We start from the raw sequence: 25,818 nt of genomic DNA, 5'->3' as shown, positions 1-25,818 counted from the left end.
TTTTACCTAGGAGACCTTGGTTAGTTCAAATGGGCTAGAACAGGGGGTACATTTAGGGTAATTAAGCTGGCATCAGTGTGTAAGACAGATAGAAAAGCAATTCCTGGAGGCAGAGGAAACATATTGAACTACTTCAGGTGTGAATGATTAGTGTTTGCAGCAGACCTAAAATGGTGGGCGTGGAAGGCTTAATACAAAGTGTATTAAGCTGTTTAAAGTAGGATGCTGGTTTTTAAAATCTACATCCCCACTTCTTCCTATCTATGGTGGAAGTAGACATGGCCCTCAGGCCCCTGCAGTCCCCTTCTGATAGGACAGTGCCTTGTGGACAGTCCTCTGCAGGACTTGGTGTCAACAGTGAGCCTCTCCAGAGATGAAGAGTCTCAGGTGACAATATCAGCAGCACGTTAGACCCAATCTGGATGTGAGTCAATGAGGAGCAAGCGGTGGCTTTTATTTCAGACATGCAGTATGATTCTTCCCCAGTCAGTAGCAGAACACTCTAATGGCACTGGAGCCACTGGGGTCAGAATCTAAAGACCTGAATCTGAGGTCCAGCTCTGTTCTATAACTGTAATTCTAAACAGACTGCTCTCTGTTTCTGAGTGTCTGTGTTCTGACCTATAAATGGGGTAATATGCCTAGCTTGAAAAGTACACAGGAGACAGTGTGTGAAAACATATTTAAGCCATAAAACTTATATCATGGCATTCACCAGGCATCTGGAATTATCAGACTGAAATGCGGGCGAGTGGTCAGCGAAGGATATGGAGATTTTGAAGTCATCAGAGAGTATCGATAGTTGGGACTTTCTGGGACTTTCTAAAGGAGGAAAGCTACAGGCCAACCCTTTGGGTTAACAAGTCCCTCAATTGAGCTTTGGGAATGAGGGGCCATTAAACAGATGGAGAAAAGGCAGTAAACATTTTAAAAGGGAAGGAAGTAGCAGATCAATACACTGTTATGGAAACCATGGGAGAAGAACAGAAATGAGTAAGAGAGTCAAATGCCACTAAAACCCCATAGATGTGAACATAAAATACTTTCCCAGTCAAAAGGAAAAAAAACAAGGAAATTGAAACGTCAAAAATAAAAAAGTCTTCAAAGTCTGAGATCATTGTACCCTTGAGCATAATTTGTAAGGTCTGAAAGACAAATGCCTCCTATTCCTTCTTGAGGTCCATTGTGACTGTACATTGCCAGTCCTCTTTCTCCATTCTTGTACGTTTTCTTGATCAATGCCCATAGCAACCCCTGGCTGAGATGGCAGATGAGCCAAAATGCCCGAGGAGAACCTCCTTCCAGAATGTCCGAAACAAGCAGTAAATACAATTTGGTAGCACCTGCAGTGGAGAGAACATGGACCTCAGACCCAGGCAGGCTGAGAGTAACCCATCTTCTTCATGGCTGCGAGTAAGTTCTACTCACCCCAGGGACAGGCTTGCTTCCTCGTGACAAGGGGCAAGAGAGAAATCATGTGGCAGAAAGCACCAGCATAGTGTGGGTATTTGATACATGTTGACTTCCTTCCTGTTTCTTAGCATTAAAAAAGTGTATACTTAGGGCAGCCCCGGTGGCCCAGTGGTTTGGTGCCGCCTTCCGTCTGGGTTGTGATCCTGGAGACCCAGAATCGAGTCCCACATCAGGCTCCCTGCATGGAGCCTGCTTCTTCTCCCTCTGCCTGTGTCTCTGCCTCTTCTCTCTCTCTCTCTCTCTGTCATGAATAAATAAATAAAATATTTTAAAAATGTATATTTATTAGAATGAAACAAAACATTAAAAACTACCACAAAAACAAACTGCCTGTGCCTAATCTCTGCCCATGTGGCAGGAGATTTTTCAGAGTTGGCGTAACGACGAACCCAAAGTCTGACTAGAAAAGTAGCTGTGGTAGCTGCAGTCACTCAGCTCCTGCCAGGAGAAGTGCCAGGTTATGAGTGGCATGGCACATTGTAGCTCATGAGATGTGGGATCCTCGAGATGGCTGCTTAGGTGGTTCACCCTTCTGCACTGCAAGCCGCTCAGTTACCAATGCATACATGATTCCCAAGGCCCCTTTCTGCACTATTGTTTAACGAGTGTGTCCTCTGTTTGACAGGACATAGAGAATTTAAAGTCAATATCTCACCTATCTGCAGCTCAGCTCTCCCCTGTGAGCACACCTGTCAAAACACAGCCGAGAGGAAGGGAGTTGGCTAAAGAGAGGCCACAAAGTCTGTGTATTTTACTCCCAGGGAGCCCTCCAGGCCTGGCTCTTATCCCTTCTAATAAGCTGGTATGCTAGTTCCCACATCTCCAGCAGCTTTGCTGCCCATAGACGGTCCTAGCATATAGGTGTACAGACCAGAGAGCCCCAGCTGGGAGGTTTAGGTGGAGGGAACCAAGAATCCACAGACAGCAGATGTTAGACAACTAGTATAGGGGCTGGCTTGCTCTGTCTGGTGTCGTGAACGTATGGCCCCCTCTGAGAGTTCATATTTATAATTTTCACTCTGAAGCATTTAGAGAGGGGTATGAGACAAGTAAATGTGAAGTTACTTTAGAAGGATTTTTATCAAAATCGGTAAAAAGAAAGAGCAAAGTTTTGGAGCTTCCAAGAATAAACCCTCAGTTATTGAATGTGAATATGCTCCTCTCAGGATCTAGAGCCTTGCCTTGAAAATGATCTTATTCCTTTACATTTGAACGTACAAGCCACGCAGCTCACTCGGGTCAAGGGCTTGCCTCCACATGACCATCTCTGCTTACAGTTTTTCTCTTTTCTTTGAGTTAGTGAGATAGGAGAAGAGGACCATTTAAAAACATCATTTTAGGCAGCAATCATATCTTCATCTCAAATGACGTTTCTGATGAGAATTGCTATCAAGGAAGAACATTAATTCGTTCTCATTCCCCTACTGCATCTCTCACCCGTTCTCACAGAAGAAATAATGACCAAGATGCTGGCTCCGAAGTGGTAACCACTAAACAAAAACATGGAAATTCACAGACTAAATAATAATATTTAAATATATGAAGACTGAATATATTATATATATATTTTTCCCAAAGAGCAAAACCACTTATGAATAAATAGTTTAGGTGTGCTCACTTTAGTAGCACATATATGAATAAATAGTTTAGCAAAAAAAGAAAAAGTTTAACTTACAGGAAGCACCTATGAGAATGGAGAGAGTAAAGCAGTATCCAAGCAAAAAAAGGAAACCATCTGGCCACGTTTTCATCAGGCTGCCTCTGTCTTCAGCTGGTCTCTGGTTCGTGGTCAACTTTTGCTACAAAACCCCATTTGACCCTAGATACTCCAAAGTTTTTTTTATTTAAAGGAAGAAGATTATAGAATTCAAAGTGAAGAGTTCCTAAGGACTCTTGAATTTGCCTCACATAGAAATATGGTCAGAACTAAGTTGGAAGCTTAACTGAAAGAATTTGGCTACTTTTAATCTATGAGGTGGTGTTTTCTCAGCTGGAAGTCAGGTTGGAAAAAGAAATTATATAGACTCGGGTTTGGTTGGTTGTTTTTTTGTTTTTTTCTAATTGCTTCTAAGAGAAAAGTGAGTAATCACAGGTCTCATTTATGGGTATTTTCTATGTGCCAAGTATTCTATATATATTCATTATATCATGTAAAGCACTCAACAGCCTTGCAAGGTAGGTATTATCCCATTTTAAAGATTAGAAAACCTAGACTCAGGAGTTTAGTAAATTGCCTGAGGTCACCCATGTGGTAACTGGGAGAGTAGGAATCAAGCCCAGATCTGTCAAATTCCAAAGATCATATTATTTCCAGTATGCCGTCCTGTTCTTGATTCCTTTTCGGCTCCAGATACTGTACCACATGCTTTATTTCCAACCCAGAAGTTAGAGTTTTTCTTGGTTGATGGATGAGGAGAGAAGCTCGGAGGGACCAGTTAGTATGCCAAAGCTGTACAGCTACGAAGTGGAGCCCAGTTAGCCACATACAGAGCACGTGCCTTCTTCACCTGAACATTCAACTTCACTTAGATAAGCTATTTCCTGTCCACCTCACCAGATGGAACTGAACCCAAAGCAACCAAAGAATGCAGTGGCTTATCTTTGGACATGTCCAGGACAAATATCCCATACCACCTCATCTAGTGGGTCAGACATTTTCCTATAATTTTAATGTCCCAGCACAGTATAAATCTGGAATGGAGAATGCTTAGGAGGTGCAATGCACAAATAAAAAACAGGCTAGTAAAAAAAAAACAAAAAACAAACAAACAAACAAAAAAACAGGCTAGTGGAGGTTTCTTTAGATCAAAATAACATGGGGACCCGGGGTTCTAATCCCATCTTATGAGGAAGCACATAGTCACCCTTGAGGGGCATGGTTTCCAAGCACTGCCAGATATTTGACTTAAACTGTATCCAATCCCAGTCTTAAATCCAGTCCCAGATCTCAGGCCCTACTGTTTGGATTGTCCACACAGAAAGTCAGAGTTGTTTGAGAGAAAATGGAGGACTCCCATAAATGACCAACAGCCCATCATCATCATGCTTTTCCCTCAGAGCCTCCCATGACAGTAAGGGACGCACAGGTAAGGTTTAAGAGATGTTTTACAAAGAGGAATCAGTTCCTATTCTAAGGAGTGCACAACTGTACTCCTCTAATAATAAATAATACTGATCCTTGATTTGTGCATTCTACTCTCCATTCTGGAAGATTTACACTATGCTTGAGTATTTAAATTATAGGACAACTCCTGGCCCTCTGGAGTGGGTGGGATGGGACATTTCCTCTAGGAATGTCCAAGGTTAACAATGCTTATAGAGAAGTATCCACACTCCTTTGCTTTGTGTTCACAACTATGCACACTTTGACATCTGATCAAGAGCCCCTCTGCACCAGCTGCTGTGCTCCTGGCCTGTGTTCCCTGACTACCCTGCATTCCCTCACTCTTCTCTGTTCTGGCTGCCCAATACTGTTCCCTCTGCTTGGCATCCCCTCATGCCTGTGTCTCTGCCTCTCTCTGTGTGTGTGTCTCTGCCTCTCTGTGTGTGTGTGTCTCTGTTTCTCCCTCTGCTCCATCAAGAATCCTCCTGTGGTACTTGGTCAAAATCCACTTGTCTTTCAAGTCTCTACCCATTCAATAATTAGGCTTCTGGAAGCTGGGTTTTTTATTTTTTATTTTTTTAAAGATTTTATTTATTTATTCATGAGAGAGACAGAGATATAGGCAGAGGGAGAAACAGGAGACTATTGTAGGACTCCATCCCAGGACCCCGGGATTATGACCTGAACTGAAGGCAGACATTCAACCACTAGGCCATTCAGGTGGTGCTGGGTTAAAAAAAAAAGAATTAGAAAGGGGGAGAGGGAGAGAGAATCTTAAGCAGGCTCCACCTGAGGCCAGAGACCAACTTGGGGCTCTTTCACCACCCTGAGATCATGACCTGAGCCAAAATCAAGAGTGAGATGCCTAATCAACTGAGCCCAGGCGCCCCAAGGATTCTGGAAGCTTTTACACAGATTCTCTTTCAACCCCATACCCCATGGTGGTTACTACCTGTACAATAAGCCTTGTCACTCTCTCCCTTCCCAAAGTCTGTGATAATCAGGTGCATGCTGGCACTGCCAAGAGGAAGGACCAGCTTAGGTCATGTAGCCTTCCTAGAGCTGGCTCATAGGAAATGCTCCAGGAATGCTTATCACATTGGATACTCGTTGCTGTTTTCTCTAGAATATAAAGCTCATAACTAGATCCTTTGATAAAACAAGATTAGTTTCAGACCTTTTTTTCTTCCTAAGGCTTTGTTAGTCATTCTTTAGTCTGGAGGAGTCACAGTATTTGTAAATTTGTACCTGGCAGGACGTTCCAGTTTTTCAAGACTGGATTTTAAACTGACCAGGGTCAGTCCCTCTACTTTAGCTATTGTAAATGTGTCCTTTTCCTTCTAGTCATCTACATTCAGTACATTATCCATGAATTTTTTTAATTACAAGCTTATGGCTCTTTAAAAGACTTTGCCTAGTTTTTAATGCCAACGCCTTTGCATTTGAATATATTTTGATTTATTTAAGAATTCTTTTCATCAGATTCTTCCCTAATTTAGCCAGATTTCTTTTTTTAATCCTTCCAGGCCAAGAGTTTATTTATTGTGACTAAGTTGTTCTTTTTTTTTTTTTTTTGTGACTAAGTTTTTTTAAAGATAGAAGTTAAAACAGTATTAAATGCTATTTATGGTGTTCTCTGTTGCTTGATTTCTCTCTGCATCTCATAAAAACATGTTTCCTTTTTTTACATGTCTAGTACAATCGTTTCCTCACTTTTATGATCTATGCCAGTCAATCACTAGTTATATATCAACCAACTACTCTGTGTCCAGCCCAGTGTTATACATGTGGAAGACATAAAATAAAAAATACATTGAATTGTTAGCCATCCAGCCATGGCTGGATTATGTGGCCACAGAGGATGAAGAAACCACTGAGCCACAGAGCAGGCAGGAAAGGCTTCCTATAGAAGGTGGGACCTAGACTGTCACAGAAGCAAGAGCCGGTTGAGAGATTAAACAAGGAGCCAGGCCTGAGGAAATGCTTTTCTGGATTGAATATATATTACTATAAGACATTCCAGTGAAGAACATGCCACAGTGTATTTATCCAGTCTCATGTAGCTAGACACTTAAGGTGTTTCCACTTTTTGTTGCCACAAACAATGCTACAGCAAACTTTCTTCTAGATGTCTTCTTATGCACATGGTATAGTATTTTAGGAGTGGAATTCCCAAGTTATGAAGTGTGCATCTTCACTTTTATTGTACAAGAGGTTGTAAAAATCTGCATTCTTATCAGTGAATGAGAATTCTCACCACCTTGACAACAACTTGCACCTTGTTGGGTTTTAAATTTTTTGTCAATCTAATCGGTATGAAATGAGATGGCCTTGAGGTCTTATTTATTTATTTATTAAAAGATTTTATTTATTTATCCATTCATGAGGGACACAGAGAGAGAGGCAGAGACACAGGCAGAGGGAGAAGTAGGCTCCATGCAGGGAGCCCGATGTGGTACTCTATCCCAGGACTTCAGGATCACACCCTTGGCCAAAGGCAGGCACTAAACCACTGAGCCACCCGGGGATCCCAGCCTTGAGGTTTTAATTTGGAGTTCCTTTACTTGCTCCATTCCTTCAGGCCAGCAAGCTTTTATTAGGAGTCTTTCCTGTGTCATGTTCTGTTCCAAATTCTAGAAATACTCAAATAACTAATCCCTGACCCTCACCCTTAGGAGCTCACAGTCTGAATGATTCTTACCCGAGGAGACACATCAGAATCATTTAAGGTGCATTTTCAAAAATCAGAGGTCTGAAGTAGGGCCCAAGCATCTGTACTGTTGATTCCATGGTGATGTTGATGCTTACTTCCAGCTGAGAACCTCTGATCTCGTGGGAGGAGAAGCCTATTCTATTTAGTCTGGGCTCGTCTATGTGGGCAGGGTGAGAGAGCCTCACTCTTCACTGGCTAGTACTGTGGCATCCCTTTTATCTTGAGGTTTTTCTTATAGTTTTATTTGAATGTCTCATTGGGTGTTGGAATGATTCATTTGTATCTATAAAGTACCTCAAAAGCAAATGCTAAACAAAACATAAGCAGAGACCAGATTTCCCGTAACTCCAGCTATCTGGGACAACTGTAAACCTGGAAGGAAACAAACAGATACAAAAGGAAGAGGAGGATACTGTCGCTGAGCAGTGCTGGAGGAAGGCACCCTAGACTCACACCGCAGCATCTGCTTCCACGGCATGTTCTGGTCTCGGGATGGACAGTCGGCTGCACCCAACTCTTCAGAAGCTGAGACACATGCAATGGAGTAGACAAAGAAAAGAGAAGAGGGAAGAGAGAGCTATGACATTGAGAGTTGGCCTTGAAGAGAAATGGTAAAGCAAAAAGGAGCTGTCTGGGAAAAGGAAACAAAGTAGAGAAAGTTTGTTAGGGAGCAGACAACATGTCACCCCCTAGCAAGCCCCGGGACCTCAGTATGCTGTTCTAAGGGCACATCACCTCTTACTAGTGGACAGTTTAAGAGGTCTGGCCCTTAGGTAGGAGGCACTGGGAAGGAGCAAGCTAAGTCTTCCTTAACACTTGAGGCTACCATGTATAATTATTTTTTCATGTGTTTTCTGTCAACAAGAAAAGGCTAAGCTATTTCCAGTATACTATATATGCTGAAACGTGAAGATAATGTACAAAGCTTAGAAAGTTCCATCAAAATAGTTAAAACGTACATGCTATGAGCATTTATGCTATAGTGAGAAATTTCATGTATATGGAACAGTGTATAAAGCCAGATTGAAAACAGAACAAACTAAGAAGAAGGGAGAAGAGGAAGGGAATGCGTATTTATTTATTACCTGCTCTGCTTTTGTCTGGTCTTGTCAGTAATGCTGAGAAAAGAATTATCCTCATTTTACAGATGAGAACATCAGGATTCAGAGAGATGAAATATTTTGCCTGTGGCCTCACCACTAATAAAAGATGGGGCTAGGAATTAAACCCATTTCTGTCTGACTCCAAAGGCTGTGCTTTTTTTTTCCACCACACCATGCTGTCTCCTCTCATATTAGGATGTTTAGAATTTACAGTAAAATTCAAGAATCAGACTTTACTTTGCTAATACTAAAACCCCACAGGTAACCTGTCTCCATGATCAAATCTCACAAAAGATGAGACGCCTGGGTGGCTCAGCAGTTGAGCATCTGCCTTCGACCCAGGACATGATCCTGGAGTCCCAGGATTAAGTCCCACGTTGGGCTCCCTGCATGGAGCCTGCTTCTCTCTCTGCCTGTGTCTCTGCCTCTCTCTCTCTGTATCTTTTATGAATAAATAAATAAAATCTTAAAAAAAAATCTCACAAAAGATCATGAAAATTTGAAGCTAGTTCAGCAAAATCTGGCTAATATTTAGTCTCCTCTGTCACTTACATATAAGGCAGGCTTGGTAAAATGAGACACCATTTGATGTTTAAGGTCATGGGTAGGGATACTTCAGAAATGGAAGACTTTACTTTTATATTTCTTGTAGGCAAGTGCTTTGGATATGTGATGTTTCACTTTCTAGTGCTTAGAATCCATGCATCTCAAAGGGATAGTGTGCAGTTAGTAAGATGGTGTCAGTAAGGGTTGGTCAGCTAATAAATGGCAGACTTTGCTGGGTGGTTGTGGGACCACTGTGGGAGTAGCCTGAGAATGGGCTGTGAGCAAACTGTTTTTAGAGAAAATTGACCTCAGATAGAGTCATCATTGGAGGGGAGTTTACAGCAAGTCAACATGGTGTTCAAACTCTGCTAATGAGGCTTCGAGGAACTGGAGAGTCTACAGAGTCCTGAAAATGGAAACACCACCATAACCACCACAAAGTGAAGGCATGAGCATCTTCACTACTAACCCAAGAACACGGCAACATACTGTTTGGAAGGTTTGGAGAAATGAAATAACGGCTGACTTGTGAATAAGGATGAAAATATCCGATGATGTGACTCCCAAGGGCAATTATGGTTAACCCCTCATTTGTTTGGCATTTTCAAGGATTGAACTGTCCCACAGAACTGAATTTTCCTGACAACTCAAACTTTCCTATCTATGTGCCTTGAGTGTTTTCAACCAGGCTTGGTGGAAATACTTCTGAAATTGGTTATTCAATTATCCTGCATTCTTGAACAGAAGCTGTAAGAAATAGCATTTCTTTAGATGCCTCTGACTGCAAGTCTGAGAAGACCTGATTAAAAGAGAAGTCTAAGTAGTTAGGACTTGTGATGGTCTCACGAACAAGGAATCCAGAACTGGGCATTCCAGGGCTGATGAATTCAATAGCTCAGTGATGTCAGGCTGACTTTCCCCTCATGGTCACAAGGTAGGTGCATAGCTCAAGCCTCAGGGTCTCACATGACAACATCTAGGCAAGAATGAAATGGGGGCTTCTCCTTATACATGTCTTTACTCAGAGAGGAAAATATTTCTTAGAAGACCCTTAATCGACTTCCCCTTGGGTCTCATTGGCAGGACTGAGTCACAATTCCATGCCTTGGTCTTATGGAAGCCTGAGAGGGTGAATACCTAGCACTTTTGGACTCTGAAATGGGAGGAGGGTTCATAGAAAAGAAGGATGGAGAGGCGCCTGGGTGGCTTGACCGGTTAAGCATCCAACTCTGGATTTTGGTTCAGGTCATGATCTCAGCATCATGAGATTGAGCCCCACATTGAGCTCTGAGCTGGATGTGGAGCCTACTTAAGATTTTCTCATTTCTCTCCCTATGCCCCTCCCCATCCCCAAAAAAAGGATGGAGAATGGCTGTTGGTTGGGGTCCAAGAGTGTCTGCTAGGTTACCAAGATTGGTAGTGAATATCACTTACAGTTTGTAATGGCTCGAGGGATGATTGGGCTTTTTGTTATATGCTGAATGGCCCCAGACTGGGATTATTTTCTGTTTCCTAAGTCTGCTTTTTTTTTTCCCCCAAATCTGCTTTTATTTATTATTCTCTCTCCTTCCTTTGCGTCAACTGCGAGTTATCATTACTTGCTGTTCATTTATCTTGTCCTAATCTTGCCATAATTCGATTTTTTTTTTTTTCTGGAAAGATCATATAATCAAACTTGTGAGGACTATGCCTGAAATGTTCTAAGTGAGCATCTGACAGCTGTCCTGAGTATCACATACATGATGTAGCCTTGCCTCTGGCTGTTCAGGGTCATTTTTCCATTGTGAGGCCTTTGGAGAAGTGACACATTTCTAGAGAGTCTTTTGAATTTAGGTACAACCCTAATGAAGTTGTCTTATGGTGAAAGGATGAGCATTTGGGGACAGTTAAGCTTGTTTACAAGAGAAAGCAAAACTACATCTGTCCCATCTAAACCCCAGCATGGTTTAGAGAGAGGCAGCAAAGTTTACTGGTGCATATTCAGCTCCCTCTCAAAGCCATATGGCTGCCAGTTGCCTGGAGAACACCACTAGCCCTGGGACTGTGACCAGTGGAACTCCTCACCTCAGTGACTGTCCAGCATGAGGCAAGCTGATTCCTGCCCTCTGCCAGGGCAGCAGGGCCCTGTGAGGGAATCCTGTGAAATGCCCAGGTTGTACAGGATCAGAAATGTTTGGCAGTGACTTGTTTCAACAAGTTCTTAAAGAAAGTGATACTTTGGATGTGGTTATTGAAATTGTACTGAACAAGTGAGGCCTATCCCTTCTGTGGATCCAGAGCTGACCAAAATTCAGTCTCTGTCTACAGGAAGAAGGAAATAGGAAGCAGTTGTCAAAATAGCACTGATGATGAGTAACTGAACCAAATGGAATGATTCTCCTCTGGGAATCAAACTGGAGCTGGTAGGTGGGTTGTGTCCAAAGGAGTCCAATGGTTAAGATGTTCTGTTTTGATACAGCTAAAGCTATGAGCCAAACTGCTTAGAACCCTGGGAGTACCTTCAGAGCAAGTTAGCTGTTTGAAGACCTAAGGTCATCATTTTACTATGTATCAGAAAATCATGAGTGAGGGGCTCCTGGCTGGCTCAGTCAGCAGAGCGTGTGGCTCTTGATCTCAGGGTTGAGTTTGAGCCCCACATTGGGTGTGGAGATTTCTTAAAAATTAAATCTTAAAAAGAAAAATCATGAGTTAGCTCCATAGGCAAACGTTAAGTGGCAGAAACATTTGGGGATAAGGAAAACAAGCTTGTGGGTTTTTTTTTTTATTCTGACTAATTTGTATCATTCAAATCATTCTTACAAGAAAAATGCAAAGTATTTCTCATAAATATTTTAGTTCTTAACTCTTTATGCAGAACATTTTTAAAGAATCCTTTTATTGACTGTTGATGATATAGATAGGATATAGTTTAGTTAAATTGAACAAGATATTTCTATTTTTTAATTTTATTTTCTTATATGTAGATTACCGATTTCATTTCTCAAGGACTCTGACCATTCCTGCTTCACTGATCATCCAGCTACTGTGTTCAAATTTTAATATTTGGCTTCAACTATGCTTTTTTAGAAGAAGCTCCACAGGGAAATAATCATGCAATCAGTGTTTTTCTGGGATCACGGTACATATCAGCATGTTACTGGCTGGCAATTTTTTTTTCCTAATCATAACAATTCACTTGCCTGGGTAAATAAATTTGCATTCACATTTTTGAATTGTTTCTGATCTTAATTGGGCATTTAGGGGGTCAAAGTGGATGGTCCAGAACTAGGTGGAAAAATCATTTTTCAGCATGTCAAAATACCAGCAACTCATTTTCTACCAAACAAAATAACAGGAACAAAAAATATAATGTATTCCAAAGCCCAGAAAAGCTGGTAGCTTGACGATCATGAAGACTGTGGTATTCTGTGTATTACTTTGATACTGAATATGACTGTACTTACTTTAAATTGGTAAAATATTGCCATTGAATTCTATTATTCAAAATGACTGCATTTTTGAAGGGAAGCTTGCATGTTAAATACTTTTCACCAGTGCTGTTGGCAATTGCTCTGGAGGTTAATGTGAATCTTGTTTTATATTTGGAAACTTAATATGTAATATAAACAATTGAAGTCAAATTAAACTATATATGAATAGGCGTTTTTTTCTAAAATTAATCAGAGGAGATGCAGTGAGTAATCAGAAAAGATATAAACTTAATTTTAGAAGCAGTATTTATTCAGAAAGACTAAGGATGTTACAAATCATGCTTTGTAATGTAAAGGGACACAAAGGGGTTTTCTGAATTGAATTATTTATAATTTGAGTCAGTCTGTTTTTCATATTTTGTATTGTTCCTATATGTTACTAAATCTCTGCTTTGGCACAAATAGGCAAGTGCTAAAACTGCATTGAGGCACATGGAAAATGTGACTTACGAGTGGACGTTCACAGTATTGCCACTCTTTTGGGGTTGTGGTGACTCATATGTAGAAACCCCCTACAGCACTGAGTCAGAGTCAGATATACTCAGTGGTCTCAGAGGCCACTGGACATTTTTCTATTTCTTGTTTTTTGGATTTTTTTTTTAAGTTTGCTGCAAACCTGACTTTTCCTTCATGAAATCATTTTGGATGCTGAGAGGGCCTCGCCCAGTCAAATGTCACCCTACCCTGGCATGGTGACAGATATACAGCTATCTAGTATGTATTTTCATATATTTGCCTCATGTAACCAAAAAGATGAATCTTGTATGTTCTTCACAGTAGAGGCTTTAGCTTCCCAAATTGTGTTTATGGCACAGCGAATGTGTTATGTGTGAGCAGGTTATACCAGTATCATGAAGAGCAGGAGGCAATGGGGCCCAATAGAAGGAGCTCAGGATTTACACCATGGGACTAGATTTGAGCCCTACCTCCTTTGCACCTAGCTAAGGCATGAACAAGTTAATAGACCTCTTGGAGTCTCAAGTTTGTTCGTCTGTTAAATGCACATGGTAAAAATAATGTCTGCTTCATAGATTTGTAAGTCTCAAATTAGATAAAATATGTGGAAGTACTCTGTAAAGCTAGGAAATTCTATACACATTTTTTCTCATTATTATATTTTCATAAGTTAACGTGCTTATTCTTTGCCCTGGAAGTGATAACATCCACATAACTATACATTATATGCCTCGAGGAATGTGCTATTGAAACAGTGTGTTTGTAATCTTGGCTTGCCTCAAACTACAAAGAGGGAGTCATTTTACTTTTAAAAATTGAGTTAAAGGACCCCATAATGAACAGACAAAAGCACATAATACTTGTTAGCAGCAAACATTGGAATCAGGCTGCACTCTTATCAGTAGACATAATGCAGTGTTCAGATGAGTCCCTGTTGGCGTTCCATTAAGGAGCCCCCACTAGTTTAGGAACTATATGTGGTAACACATCTGGAGAAGCTTCAAACTGCTGAGTAGCAGAATTCACTGCTTGATTGGAAGTAAAGTGATAACTTTATTTTTTCTGGTGGTCCAGTGGCCATATCCTATAAAGTAGAAAGATTATCACCTGCTCTCTGGCTCCTCATTCCAAATCCATTCTTTAAAGACAGCCTCTATCCCACCCCCTCCATCAAATTCTAGATGAGGAAGGTACTGCCCAGCCTTTGAAGAGTCTATGGTTTAATAGAGTCTTAAAACAGATAATCAGCTAACTTCTCTATGGAATACTGGATGAAGTAAGTGCCATAGGAGGAGTTCACATGGCTGGGAGTGCCCAGCTTCTGTGAACACTTTATAGCATTTGGTTAGCATCCACACACTTTCCTCATATTAGTTAAATTTGTGTGTGATTTTCATTTATGTACCTAGATTGGAGATTCCTTGAAGGCACGGAAGGCACCTTGGTATTTCTTGTTCCCTCCCTCCATACCTTTTACCTAAACCTCAGGCACTATTTGTGGTTCGGATGGTCTGTACCCAACACTCAGGTTTAACCCATACATTTAACCCCTAACTTGTCTCTTTCTTTCTTTTTCTTTCTTTTTTTTTTTTTTTTTTGTGTGTGTGTGTATGTGTGTGTGTCTTTGCAGTCGACCTGCCCCTGTTTTTCCCTCGAGACCAGCCGACTCTCACATTCCAGTCCGTCTATCACTTTACCAACAGTGGACAGCTTTATTCCCAGGCCCAAAAAAATTATCCGTACAGCCCCAGATGGGATGGAAATGAAATGGCCAAAAGAGCAAAGTAAGTGAATCCATCGCTGTTTCTTACAAACAGGAGCATTTCGTTTATCTAGTCCAGGAATTGGCGACCTACTGCCTGCAGGCTAAATCCTGTCCTGCACCTGTTTTTGTGAGTAAAGTTTTATTGGAACACAGCCACACTCATTTCTTTACTCATTTTGTATGGCTGCTTTCATGCTACCATGGCAGAGTGAGAAATTGCAACAGATCACATATGACCTGCAAACTCAAAAATATTTGCTGTTTGGCCCTTTACAGAAAAAAATTTGCCAACCTCTTATCCAGACTCATCAGGTAGATTGTTGTTGTTGTTGTTTTAATGTGTTACAGGATTTATCTGAAATCTACCAGTCTATTTAGAGTAAAAGTACTAGAGGAATTAAAGTTGTGGGTAAATGGGGTTGATGATGAAGATGTTAGCAGCTACTTTCATATTTTTTTTTAAATGGAAAGTTTCAGCTGACAGTAAACAAATAGAATTTCTGCTTAGTAGTCAATACATGGATCCAATACCAAGTTTTTCACGTGGAACTGTCATGTCTCTGAAGGAACAAAGTGGCTATATACCTCATTGCATCTCTACAGCCATTGCCCAAAATAGGGCCTGTGTCTTCTTCATCTGAATAAATGGCTATGCAAGTAGCTTAGAACTGTTAGAATCCCTATGGAAGTAGGCTGGCCATGTGGTAGAAGTTGAAGTTAGCTAGAGTTTGGAGCTTAGAGATTTAAGTACTGCACGTGAACCATCTGCAGAAAGCGTCCGTAAGTCATATGGAATAGGTAAACGTAAAAGTATGTTGGTGTTTTATTGGTCAGACTTTAGTAACTGGAATGCGAGTTCATGAACCATGGTCTCCTAGAGGAAAGTGACAGTGGACAAAAATAAATCATGGTTAGAGTGGCAGGTGGTTATTACTTTATAACTTTGAACAGCCATACAGTCACCCCTGTGATCCCAACTAAGGAATGATGCAATCTACAGAATCACACTGTGAAGAATATTAAGTATCTTCTTCATTCACTTATTCAGTGTTTATTGAGCATCTCTCATGTTCCAAGCAGTGAGCTCCATGCTACAGATGAAGTGATAAACAAATTGGATGTAGCCCGTGTCTCCATGAAATTTATAGCCCAGCAGGAGAGATGAAAGCCTTTATCAAGCCAAACTTCTGACAGTTTTTTTTTTCTTTTTTTTTTTTTTTAAGATTTAATTTATTTATTCATGAGAGACACAGACAGAGAGGCAGAGACACAGACAGAGGGAGAAGGAGGCTCCATGTAGGAAGCCTGACGCAGGACTCAATCCCAGGACTCCAGGATCACGCCCTGGTCCGAAGGCAGTAGCCAAACCGCTGGGCCACCCAGGGATCCCCCAAGTTTGAAATTCTGTTTAAGGAAAATAACAGATATATGCAAATGTGCCTAATAACAATGATTAAGACTTAGATATCTTGAAACAGACTTGAAAAGGGCGATTAAAAAGTAAGTTTTAGATTTGAGGTATTGCAGTTGTTTCATTTTCTGGGCTTTCCCTGTGTATATACAAGATCTGCCCTTAGAAGATGGGCTGTTATTTGTGGTATGTGCTATGGAGTCTGAACCAGACATGTCCTTGTGGTTTCCATGGCAAAACTGTGTGTGTGTGTGTGTGAGTGTGTGCATTTCTTAACTAGACATTTTAGCATGTATGAATTGAGTCTTTAAGAAGTTGCAGACCACAAGCCTATGATTTCAGTATAGGAATATCGTAAGTGAAGCCTGTTTATCTTAACAGATTGGTTCAGAGTTGCAAGAGACATTTGCTTTATGTTAACACCAGTCTAAAGAAAACATCTGAAGTAATGTTAAAAAAAAATCTGCTTTCTACTGTAGTGAAGATGGATTCATTTTAAATGTAATAAAAGAGAAAGCCAGCCACTCATGCTAGGAAGAAGAAATAGTTTAAAGCTCTCTTCTTAAAATGAACTGAGTAACTTTCCTGGGTTGTATCAGAAAGCCAGGTAATGGATAAACATAATCAGAGGACTGTCCTGCAGGACAGGCTTGAGATTGTTAGGGTTTCAGAGAAAGGACAGAAAGAGAGAAAGGTCAACTGTAGCATTCCTTACACGCCCTGTTTCTTTGTCCTGTGAAAATATTGTATGTGCACAGTGCGTAAAAGGCTATAATTCACTTGGAGAGCTCTGCCCATGACATAAACACTCTCACGGTTTATGAACAGCAGTAGAGCCCTTTGAGTGGAGTCAGCTGTTTATTCCCTCTGGTAGAGCAAAATTCTAAACATGTGAACTCAGAAAGGATGCTTTCTGGCACAGACCAGAGTTTTTCTTATGACATGTACTTCTTGCTCAGGGCTGTCCAGCATATTCTGTCCTCGCAAGTGAAATGCCCTCTACTGGGTAAGCACAGGCTTTGGGGTCATGCATGCCCATGCCCAGCTCCTATTACAAGCTCTTACACAAAGCTAATCAAATAAGCTCTGTGGCCTTGGGCAGGGTTATTAACCTTTCTGAACTTCATCCTGTAAAACAGGACTTACATACTCCTCCCTATTGGATGGGCTTGATATGAAGGGTCAAGGAATGGACATATGAACAACTTCTGGGTTTAGCTTCTGCTTTGTCCCACAGTGCCTTTACTCACCACTTCTTCTCACCCTCTTCCTGCCCCTTCAGATCCTTCAGTGTTCTTCCTGTGGCTTTCTCCATCCATGCTAATGTGCAGGCAGCTTCTTTCTCTCCCAAGCCTCAGTGGACTACTGGTCGTGTACAGATCTTCCTCAGCTTATGAAAGGGTTATGTCCCTAGAAACCCATCGTAAACTGAAAATATCATTTATAAATTGAAAATGCATTTACAGGGCACCTACATGGCTCAGTGGTTGAGCGTCTACCTTTGGTTCAGATTGTGATCCCGGGGTCCTGGGATCAAGTTCCACATCAGGCTCCCTGTAGGGAGCCTGCTTCTCCCTCTGCGTATGTCTCTGCCTCTCTCTCTCTCTCTCTCTCTCTCTCTCTCTCTCTCATGAATAAATAAGTAAAATCTTTAAATAAAGAAAATGCATTCACTACACCTAGCCTACCCAACATCATAGCTTAGTGTAGCATGACCATAAATGTGCATGGGACACTTAACCACTTGCCACCATTGGGCAAAATCATCTAACATAAAGCTTATCTCATAAAACAGTGTTAAATATCCCACGGGATTTACCAAATAGTATACTGAAAGTGTAAGACAGCATGGTTGTAAGAGTACAGAACGGTGGTAAGTGTATCAGATGTTCACCTTTGGATTGCATGGCAGACTGGGAAATGCAGCTGGCTACCACTGCCCAGCATCACAAGAATCCTGCCACTTATCACTCGCCTAGGAAGGAATCAAAAATCAAAATTCAGGGGCAGCCCGGGTAGCTTAGTGGTTTGGTGCTGCCTCAGTCCAGGGCATGATCCTGGAGACCCAGGATCGAGTCCCACATTGGACTCCCTGCATGGAGCCTGCTTCTCCCTCTGCCTTTGTCTCTGCCCTACCCCCTCTGTCTCTCATGAGTAAATAAATTTTAAAAATCTTAAAAAAAATCAAAATTCAAAAGTATTGTTTCTACTGAATGCGTATTGCTTTTGCACTACCATAAACTCAGAAAGTCAAGTGGAACCATCTAAGTCAAAGACCAGGTATACTCCTTTTAAATCTCTTTTGTATTATTCTTTTTCACGTCTTTATATTGTTTCATTTCCGTAATCAAATTGTGAGTTCTTTGAAGGGAGGGCTTTGCATATATATCTTGTTAAAGATATTTATTGTAGTGTAATTTACATATAATGAAGTGGACAGATTTAAGTATATCTTTTGATGGGAGTTCTGACAAAGGTACCTTCTACCTTTTCCAGAACACTGTCTGATTTCTATTACATCTTAGTTTTTCCTTTTCTGGATACTTCTTATAAATCAAATAATACAGATTGTATTCTTTTGTGTCTTTTGTATCCAACCTAATTATTTTAGATTTGTCTGTTATAGCATTCCTTTTTTACTGCTGAGGAATTTCCACCATAGGAATATACCATAATTTATTAATACATTCATCCACTTATGTATATTTAGTTTTTTTCCGGTGTGGGGACTTTATGAATTGAGCTGCTAAAGACATTCTTAAATAAGTCTTTTTATAGATGTACAGTTTCAATTCTGTGAGTAAATAAGTGGGAGGGGGTGTGTGTTTGATTAACTTTATAAGAAACTGACAAATTTTTTATGAAGTTTTCATGCCAGTTTATACTCCCACTAGCAATATATAGGATTTCATTTGTTCCATATCCTCTCTGAAACTTGATATTGTCAGTCTTAATTTTAGCTGTTCCAGAGGGGATGAAATGAGATCTCATTGTAGTTTTTAATCCTAATTTCTTGATGATTAATGATGTTGATCATCTTTTCATGTGCTTATTGGTATGTCTTCTTTTAAGAAGTGTCTGTTCAAATTTTGCCTATTTTCAATTAGGTTGTTGGTCTTTTTATTATTGAATTTTAGGAGTTATTTATATGTTTGTCAGATTTATGCATTACAAGTATGTTCTCCCAACCTATGGCTTGCCTTTTCATTTTCTTAATGGTGTCTTTTGATGAGCAGAAATTTTTATTATTAATGAAATTGATTTTATTAGTGTTTTCTTTTTATGTTAATGCTTTTTGTAGCCTCCTAATTATTTGCCTACCACAAGATCATAAAGAGATTCTTCTATGTTTGTTTGTTTTACAAGCTCTCATTTTGGTTTGACATTCAGATCTCTGATCCATCTCAAATTAATTTTTGTGTATGGTATGAGATGGATGCTGAAGTTAATTGTTTACATATATCCAGGTATTCCAGCAAAATGTGTTGAAAAAAGTTTTTTCTTTCTCTGTTGAATTACCTTCATGCTTTTGTCAAATTAAATTGACTATATATGAGTGGGTCTATTCCTGGATACACTGTTCTGTTTCCTTGGCCTATTTTTCTGTTGGTATACTAATACTAATATTTCTTAAAATCAGGAAATATAAATTCTTCAACTTTTCATTTTTGAAGATTGTTTTGGCTCTTCTGGGTCCTTTGTATTTCCATATATGTTTTAGAATTAGTTTGCCAATTCCAACTCCAATTTCCCCTCAAAAACAAAAAACCCACTGAGATTTTGGCTGGTGTGGCATTAAATCTATATATCAACAAGGGGGGAAATTTACATTTTAACAATATTGAATCTTCATATTAATGAGCAGTTTCCTCTGGGTCTTCTTTAATTTCTCTGAGAAGTGTTTTGAGATTTCAGTGTAGAAGTCTTGCATCTTTTAAGTGGTTTTGCTTTTATTATAAATGATAGTTTTTTTGAATTTTATTTTTGACTTGTTTCTAGTATATAGGAATACAAATGATATTTCTGTATTAACCTGGTGTCGTGTGGCATTGCTAAATAAGTTCATGATTGCTACTAAATTCTAGTAGCTTTTTTGTAGTTGTCTGAGTGTTTTTTACATAAACAATCATATCTGTTAACAGTTTTTACTTTCTTATTTCCATCTTTATTATTTTTGTGTTTTTAATTTTTTTTCTTGCCTGCTTGTACTGGATTGGATCTCCAGTACAATGTTGTACACAGTGATAATAGCAAACATCTGGCCTATGTTTCATGTTAAGATTGAGGTTAGCATAGGTTTTACATAGATGTCTCTATCACATTGAAGAAATTCTCTGATATTCCCACTTTGCTAAGAGTTGTTATCATGAATGGGTATTGAATTATTTAGAATGCTTCTTCTGTATCCATTGGCCTGATCCTATGGTTTTTGCATTATTCTATTAAAATGCTTAATTACATTAATTAGTTTTTGAGTATCAGACCAACCTTGTATTCCAGGGATAAATAAATCTTCTCAGTCATGACATTTTATCCTTTTTTATATTATTAGATTTGATTTGCTAATGTTGTGTTAAAATGTTTATGTTTTCATTCTCATTTTCATGAGTGATATTGGTCTGAAATTTCATATGTTGTCCTATCAGATTTTGATAAAAGCACCATGCTGGCTTCATAAAATAAACTGGAAAATTTTCTTTCTACCTCTGTTTTCTGAAAGAGTTTATGTAGGTTCAGCACTGCTTTTTTAATATTCGATAAAGTTTTATTTATGCAAAGAAATTCAAAGAAATCTTTACTAAATATGGGGATATTTATTCATCTTTTTTCCTTGTGTTAGTTTTAGCAAGTTGTGTTTTTTAAAGCAAGTTATCCATCATGTCTAAGTTGTCGAATTGATTGGCATGAGATTTTTTATAATATTCATTCATTTTCCTTTTAATGTCTGTGGGCTGTAACTTTTTCATTCCTTATGGTGAAAGTTTCTGGTTCTTTCCCTTTTTCTTAAAACAGTCTAGCTAAGGGTTTATCAGTTTTACTTATCTTTTGAAAGAAAGTTATTTATTTTATTAATTTATGCTTTTATTATTTCCTTCCTTCTATGTATTTTAGTTTAATTTGTTCTTCTTTTTCAGGCTTCTTAAAAATGGAAGCTTAGGTCATTGATTTTAATTCCTTCTTCTTTAATATAAGCCTTTAAGACTACAAATTTCTAAGATTTGCATTAGCTACATCTGACAAATTTTAACACATTTTTGTTACTTTATTAGAAATATTTTCTAAAGAAAAAAATATTTTCTAATTTCTCTTGTGAATTCTTTTTGAACCATGCATTATTAATAATTGTGCTTGAAAAAAAAAATAATAATTGTGCTTGAATTTCAAGTGCTTGGGGGTTTTTCTAGATATCTTACTGATTCCTAATTTAATTCTGTTTTGATGGAGATCATAATCTGTATGATTTCAAGCCTTTAAAATCTATTGAGATTTGTATTGTGGCCCATTATATGGTCTATCTTGGTAAATAATCCATTGAACTTGAAAAGAATGCGTGTCTTGCATTTTTGAGGTATAGTATTATATATACATATTAAGTCAAATTATTTCTTACTGTTATTCAAAATGTCTATATCCTTACTGTTATTTTTTTGTGTTTAGTATTGGTTTTTGAAAGGAGGTGTGTTAAAATTTCCACCTGTGATTTTGGATCTGTTTATTTCTCCTTTTAGTTCTCTCTTTTTTTTTTTTTTTTTGTATTTTGAAGTTTTGTTATTTAGGTATATACATACTCAGAATTTTTATGTCTTTATATCTTGATAAATCAGCCCTTTGATCATTATAAAATGGCCCTCCCTGTTTCTGGTAACTCTCCTTGACTTGAAGTCTGCTCTGTCAGATTTTAATATAGTAGTACCAGCTTTCTTATGCTTATTTTTTGCATAGTATATGTTTTTTCGTCCTTTTTCTTTCATCCTGTGTGTCTTCATATTTCAAGGAAACTTTCTGTAGGTTGGTTTTCTTTAAATCTAATTTGATAATCTCTGCCTTTTAATTGGAGTATTGGTCTATTTACATTTTATGTAAGTAATGAACTGATTGAGTTTAAGTCTACCATCTTAACTGTTTGTTATTTAATTTCATTTATATGTTTATGTATGTGTTTTGTATTCCTTTGTTCTTCCCTTTGATTTTTTTGAGTACTTTTTAGTATGACTTCTTTCTCCTATTGTCCTCTTAGCTACAGCTTTTTGTATCATATTTGAGTTATTAATATACTAAAATATATCCTTAATTTGTCATAGTCTACCATGAATTAGTATTATAACACTTCAAGTATAATGTAAAAACCTTAAACACTGTTAATTCCCTTTATACTTTCTACTATCCTTTGTGTTACTATATTCAAATGTTTCACTTCTACATATTTTGTGAGGCCCATAATACATTGTTGTTACTTTGGCTTTTAACAGTGAGCTAACTTTTAAAGAATTTAAGAAAAGAAAGAAAAATCACATTCCACTTTATTCTGTAGTTCCCAAATAAAGGACATGGAGACTCATTTCCTCCCCAAAAAACCCCACTAATTTTTAAATGTCTTCCTGGAACAAACCATCAGAGAATCATACCCAACCTGTATGCAGGGGACATTGAGAGTCGAAGTCATCAAGAAAAGAAAGCTATACCTGCATAATATCCAGGCACCTTTGTCTACCCTGTGGACTTCATTTACAGAGCACCCTCACACACCTTCATGGGATCATCACTGCAGCCCTGTGTGGGGTACAGTGTAGAAATCCTCACTGTCCTTCATGCAGATAAAGAAACTGAGGCTGGAGTGATTAAGTGACTTTCCTAAGGGCACACAGCTAGCTTCTAGTAGTCAGGAAATAACACAGAGCTGTGACTTTCTGCACATCTGTCCCTAGGCAGACAGATACAGTTCCCCATTCTTTTTACCACTTGTCTGAGCCTCCCTCTCAGAGGCCTGGTACTTGAATAACATAAATACAGAGAGGAAATGCATGTGGCAATTAAGAGCGCTGACCCTAAAGTCAAGACAGCTGAGTTGAAACCTGTTTCTGCCACTCACTAACTGTGTGACTTTGGGCAAATTCATAATCTCCTTGAGTCTGTCCCTTTCTCTATTAAATAGTGAAGCTAGTTTTAGAGGGTTATTATTATGAAATTGTGTGTGTGATTTTCTATTGTTATTTTTTTTAGATTTATTTATTTATTTGAGAGAGCACAAGCAGGGGGAGAGGGAGAAGCAGACTCCTTGCTCTGCAGGCTCAATCCCATGACCCTAGGATCATGACCTGAGCCAAAGGCAGTCACGTAACCAACTAAGCCACCTAGGTACCCTGTTTTCTATCATTAATTAATAGATTACTATACACTTAACAGTTTAAAATAGCACAGTTTTTTTTTATCTCATAGTTTCTGTGGGTTAGGAGTCCAGTACAACCTTCCTGGGTCTCCATTCAGGGTCCTAAACAACTAAAGTTGTTGGCTGGGGCTCCTATCTCATCTGATGCCCAAGGCCTCTTCCACTCTCATTCGGGTTGTTGGCAGAGTTCAGTTCCTTGTGGTTGTAGAATGGAGATACTGGTTTCCTTACTGACTGTCAGCTGGAGGCTGTTTCCTGCCACATGGCCCCTCCATCATTGAGCCAGCAGCAGTGCTGTTTCTAGCCTCTGACTTTGGTGTCAGTGACTTCTAGACTCACACTTAAAGGGTTCTTTGATTAGGTCAGGCCTACCGTGAATCTCCTTTTCCTAAAGTCATCTGTTCTGTGTAACATAACAATCCTGATTATAGAAATGAAATCCACCATTTTCATAGTCCTGGTGATTATTATTCAGGGGGTGAGGGATCTCAGGGTCCATGTTAGAATTCTCACCATACAGAGTGATAGAGGTGAATTGTCCAGCAGAGGGTCTGGTCTGGCATGTTGTGAGCACTTGGTCATTGTTCACTCTCAACATCACTATCCCTGGAGGGTAAAAGATTTTTCATTAAAAAACATCACAGTCAGCACTGGATCCAACCAAACAGTACCCTAACCTCAGTGACTTGGCCAGAGATTTTTAGATTCTAGGCTGTCCCATACATGGCCACTATCACCTATGGTTGTGTCTTCTGGGTGCCAGCCCAACCAGCTTAGAAAGTTGGAAAAATCCATCCTTCCATTGTTCAATCTACATAAAGCCAACTATCACTTTGAAAGAAATCTGAACTTACTAGTTACCTATGTTGGCATCTTATATAGCTGTTGATCTATCATGATGAATGATTCAGATGATCTTTTGTAATCCTTTCTAGTCTGATAAATCTGTGAATAGATGGAATGAGTTTTCTGTGAGTTTAACATTGTGTATAACTATCAGCTTGATCCTAGAGGTCTAAGTAGTTTCTTAGAATAGGATTTAACCCCAAACCACCCACTGCAATGGTTTGTCACAAATTAAATCCATTATATAAATGGAATCACTTGAAGCATATTTCAAAAAATAGCTTCTCAGTCAACACATGGGAGTAATTCATGAACCTCCTAAAACCATTTGTTGTTTCCCTTCGTGCCTCAAGGTCAGAAAGAGATGTTATTTTCTTATTTAGAAACCTATCCAAGTGCTCCCAAAGCAGTCCTTAATTCCCCATATGTTCTTCGCCATGCATACTTTTATTATTTGTCATCAAGTTGTCTTTGCAGAATAATTTTCTCTTTCAAGGGTTTTGTTTTTAAAAATCACATTATAGACTATTTTTATAGACTAGTTCAGTTACCTTTTGTTGTTAATACCTTCATATTCCCTAAGACAGTTTTCTCCAAATTTGTCACTAACTGCCAAATGCTTCAAACCAGTCTTATGCATTAGCCCTCTAAAGAAACCAGATAAAAATAGATCTCCTCTCTTTGATTCCAGAGAAGGGGGTTAGATTTACTCCCCATCCCCACCCTTACTGTGGTTCTGAGGCCCCTCTGGGTCCCTCAGATGCCATGGAACAGTGTGGAAACCCCATTTCAAAAAGACTAGTTCACAGTGCGGTCACAGGAGCCCTGAGGCCTGAGAATTCTTTGGGATGAGGGGAGGGCTGCGGAAGGGGTGTTGAAGTGTAAGTGGTCATATATGAGCCTATGTATGTGTTTGTCTCTCCAGAAATCTATTACTCACTTCTTTACTGCCTTATTGGTAGCTCCTTAAGGCAGCTCAAACTATGCTCTGTTTCTGTTAAGATTTCCTTACAGAGTCCGGCCTCTCTCTGCAGTCCCTGTGCTTGGTCAGCTGGCCAGGGGACACCATGACTTGTGTGACACCCATCAGTGTTACAAAAAACCCTAATGGGGACTTTGCCACCTACTCTTTCTCCCTGGACCACTATCTTACCCTTCACCCACCTCCTTGGCCTCCATCCCTCCTCCTGTTTATAGCTATATTTCTGGAATTCTTGTCTATAGCCAAGAGTAGGGGGATGACCCAGAAGATAAGAATTGTGGTCAGCTGTGATTGCTCACCCCTACATCCCCTCTGCAAGGGGGAGTAGCTGCAGACCTGATCCACTCTGGGCCAGAAGATTCATTGGCAGAAGGGAAGGCACTGAGGGGGGCAAAGCCACCAGGTTTGAGCTCCCATGAAGCTGTGCCACAGTGATAGATCCCACAGTTCCAATTCTGCTATGATTCATAGGTTTTCTTTCTTACTTTATTTTGCCTTAAGTTCCCTAGGAAGAATTCCCTTTAAAAAAAAAAAAAAATCCCAACTTCGTATTAGCTGTCCTC

The 25,818-nt window shown here is 39.3% G+C and overlaps 1 protein-coding gene across 3 annotated transcripts in view; it reads left to right on the top strand.

Moving 5' to 3' along the window:
• Positions 1-25,818, top strand: part of BABAM2 (BRISC and BRCA1 A complex member 2) — a 407,463-nt gene that overhangs the window by 357,769 nt on the left and 23,876 nt on the right. For 2 of the 3 annotated variants that reach the window (XM_041755097.1, XM_041755099.1), the window contains one exon: positions 14,495-14,648. The exons of the other annotated variant lie outside the window; for it this stretch is intronic. In XM_041755097.1, the coding sequence (XP_041611031.1) occupies positions 14,495-14,648 (154 nt within the window). The remainder of the gene's footprint in view (positions 1-14,494; positions 14,649-25,818) is intronic. 3 annotated transcript variants of the gene reach the window in all.

Source organism: Vulpes lagopus, chromosome 5 (genome assembly GCF_018345385.1).
Source record: "Vulpes lagopus strain Blue_001 chromosome 5, ASM1834538v1, whole genome shotgun sequence".
Classification (NCBI taxonomy): Eukaryota; Metazoa; Chordata; class Mammalia; order Carnivora; family Canidae; genus Vulpes; species Vulpes lagopus.
This window is presented reverse-complemented; position numbering and strand designations above follow the sequence as displayed.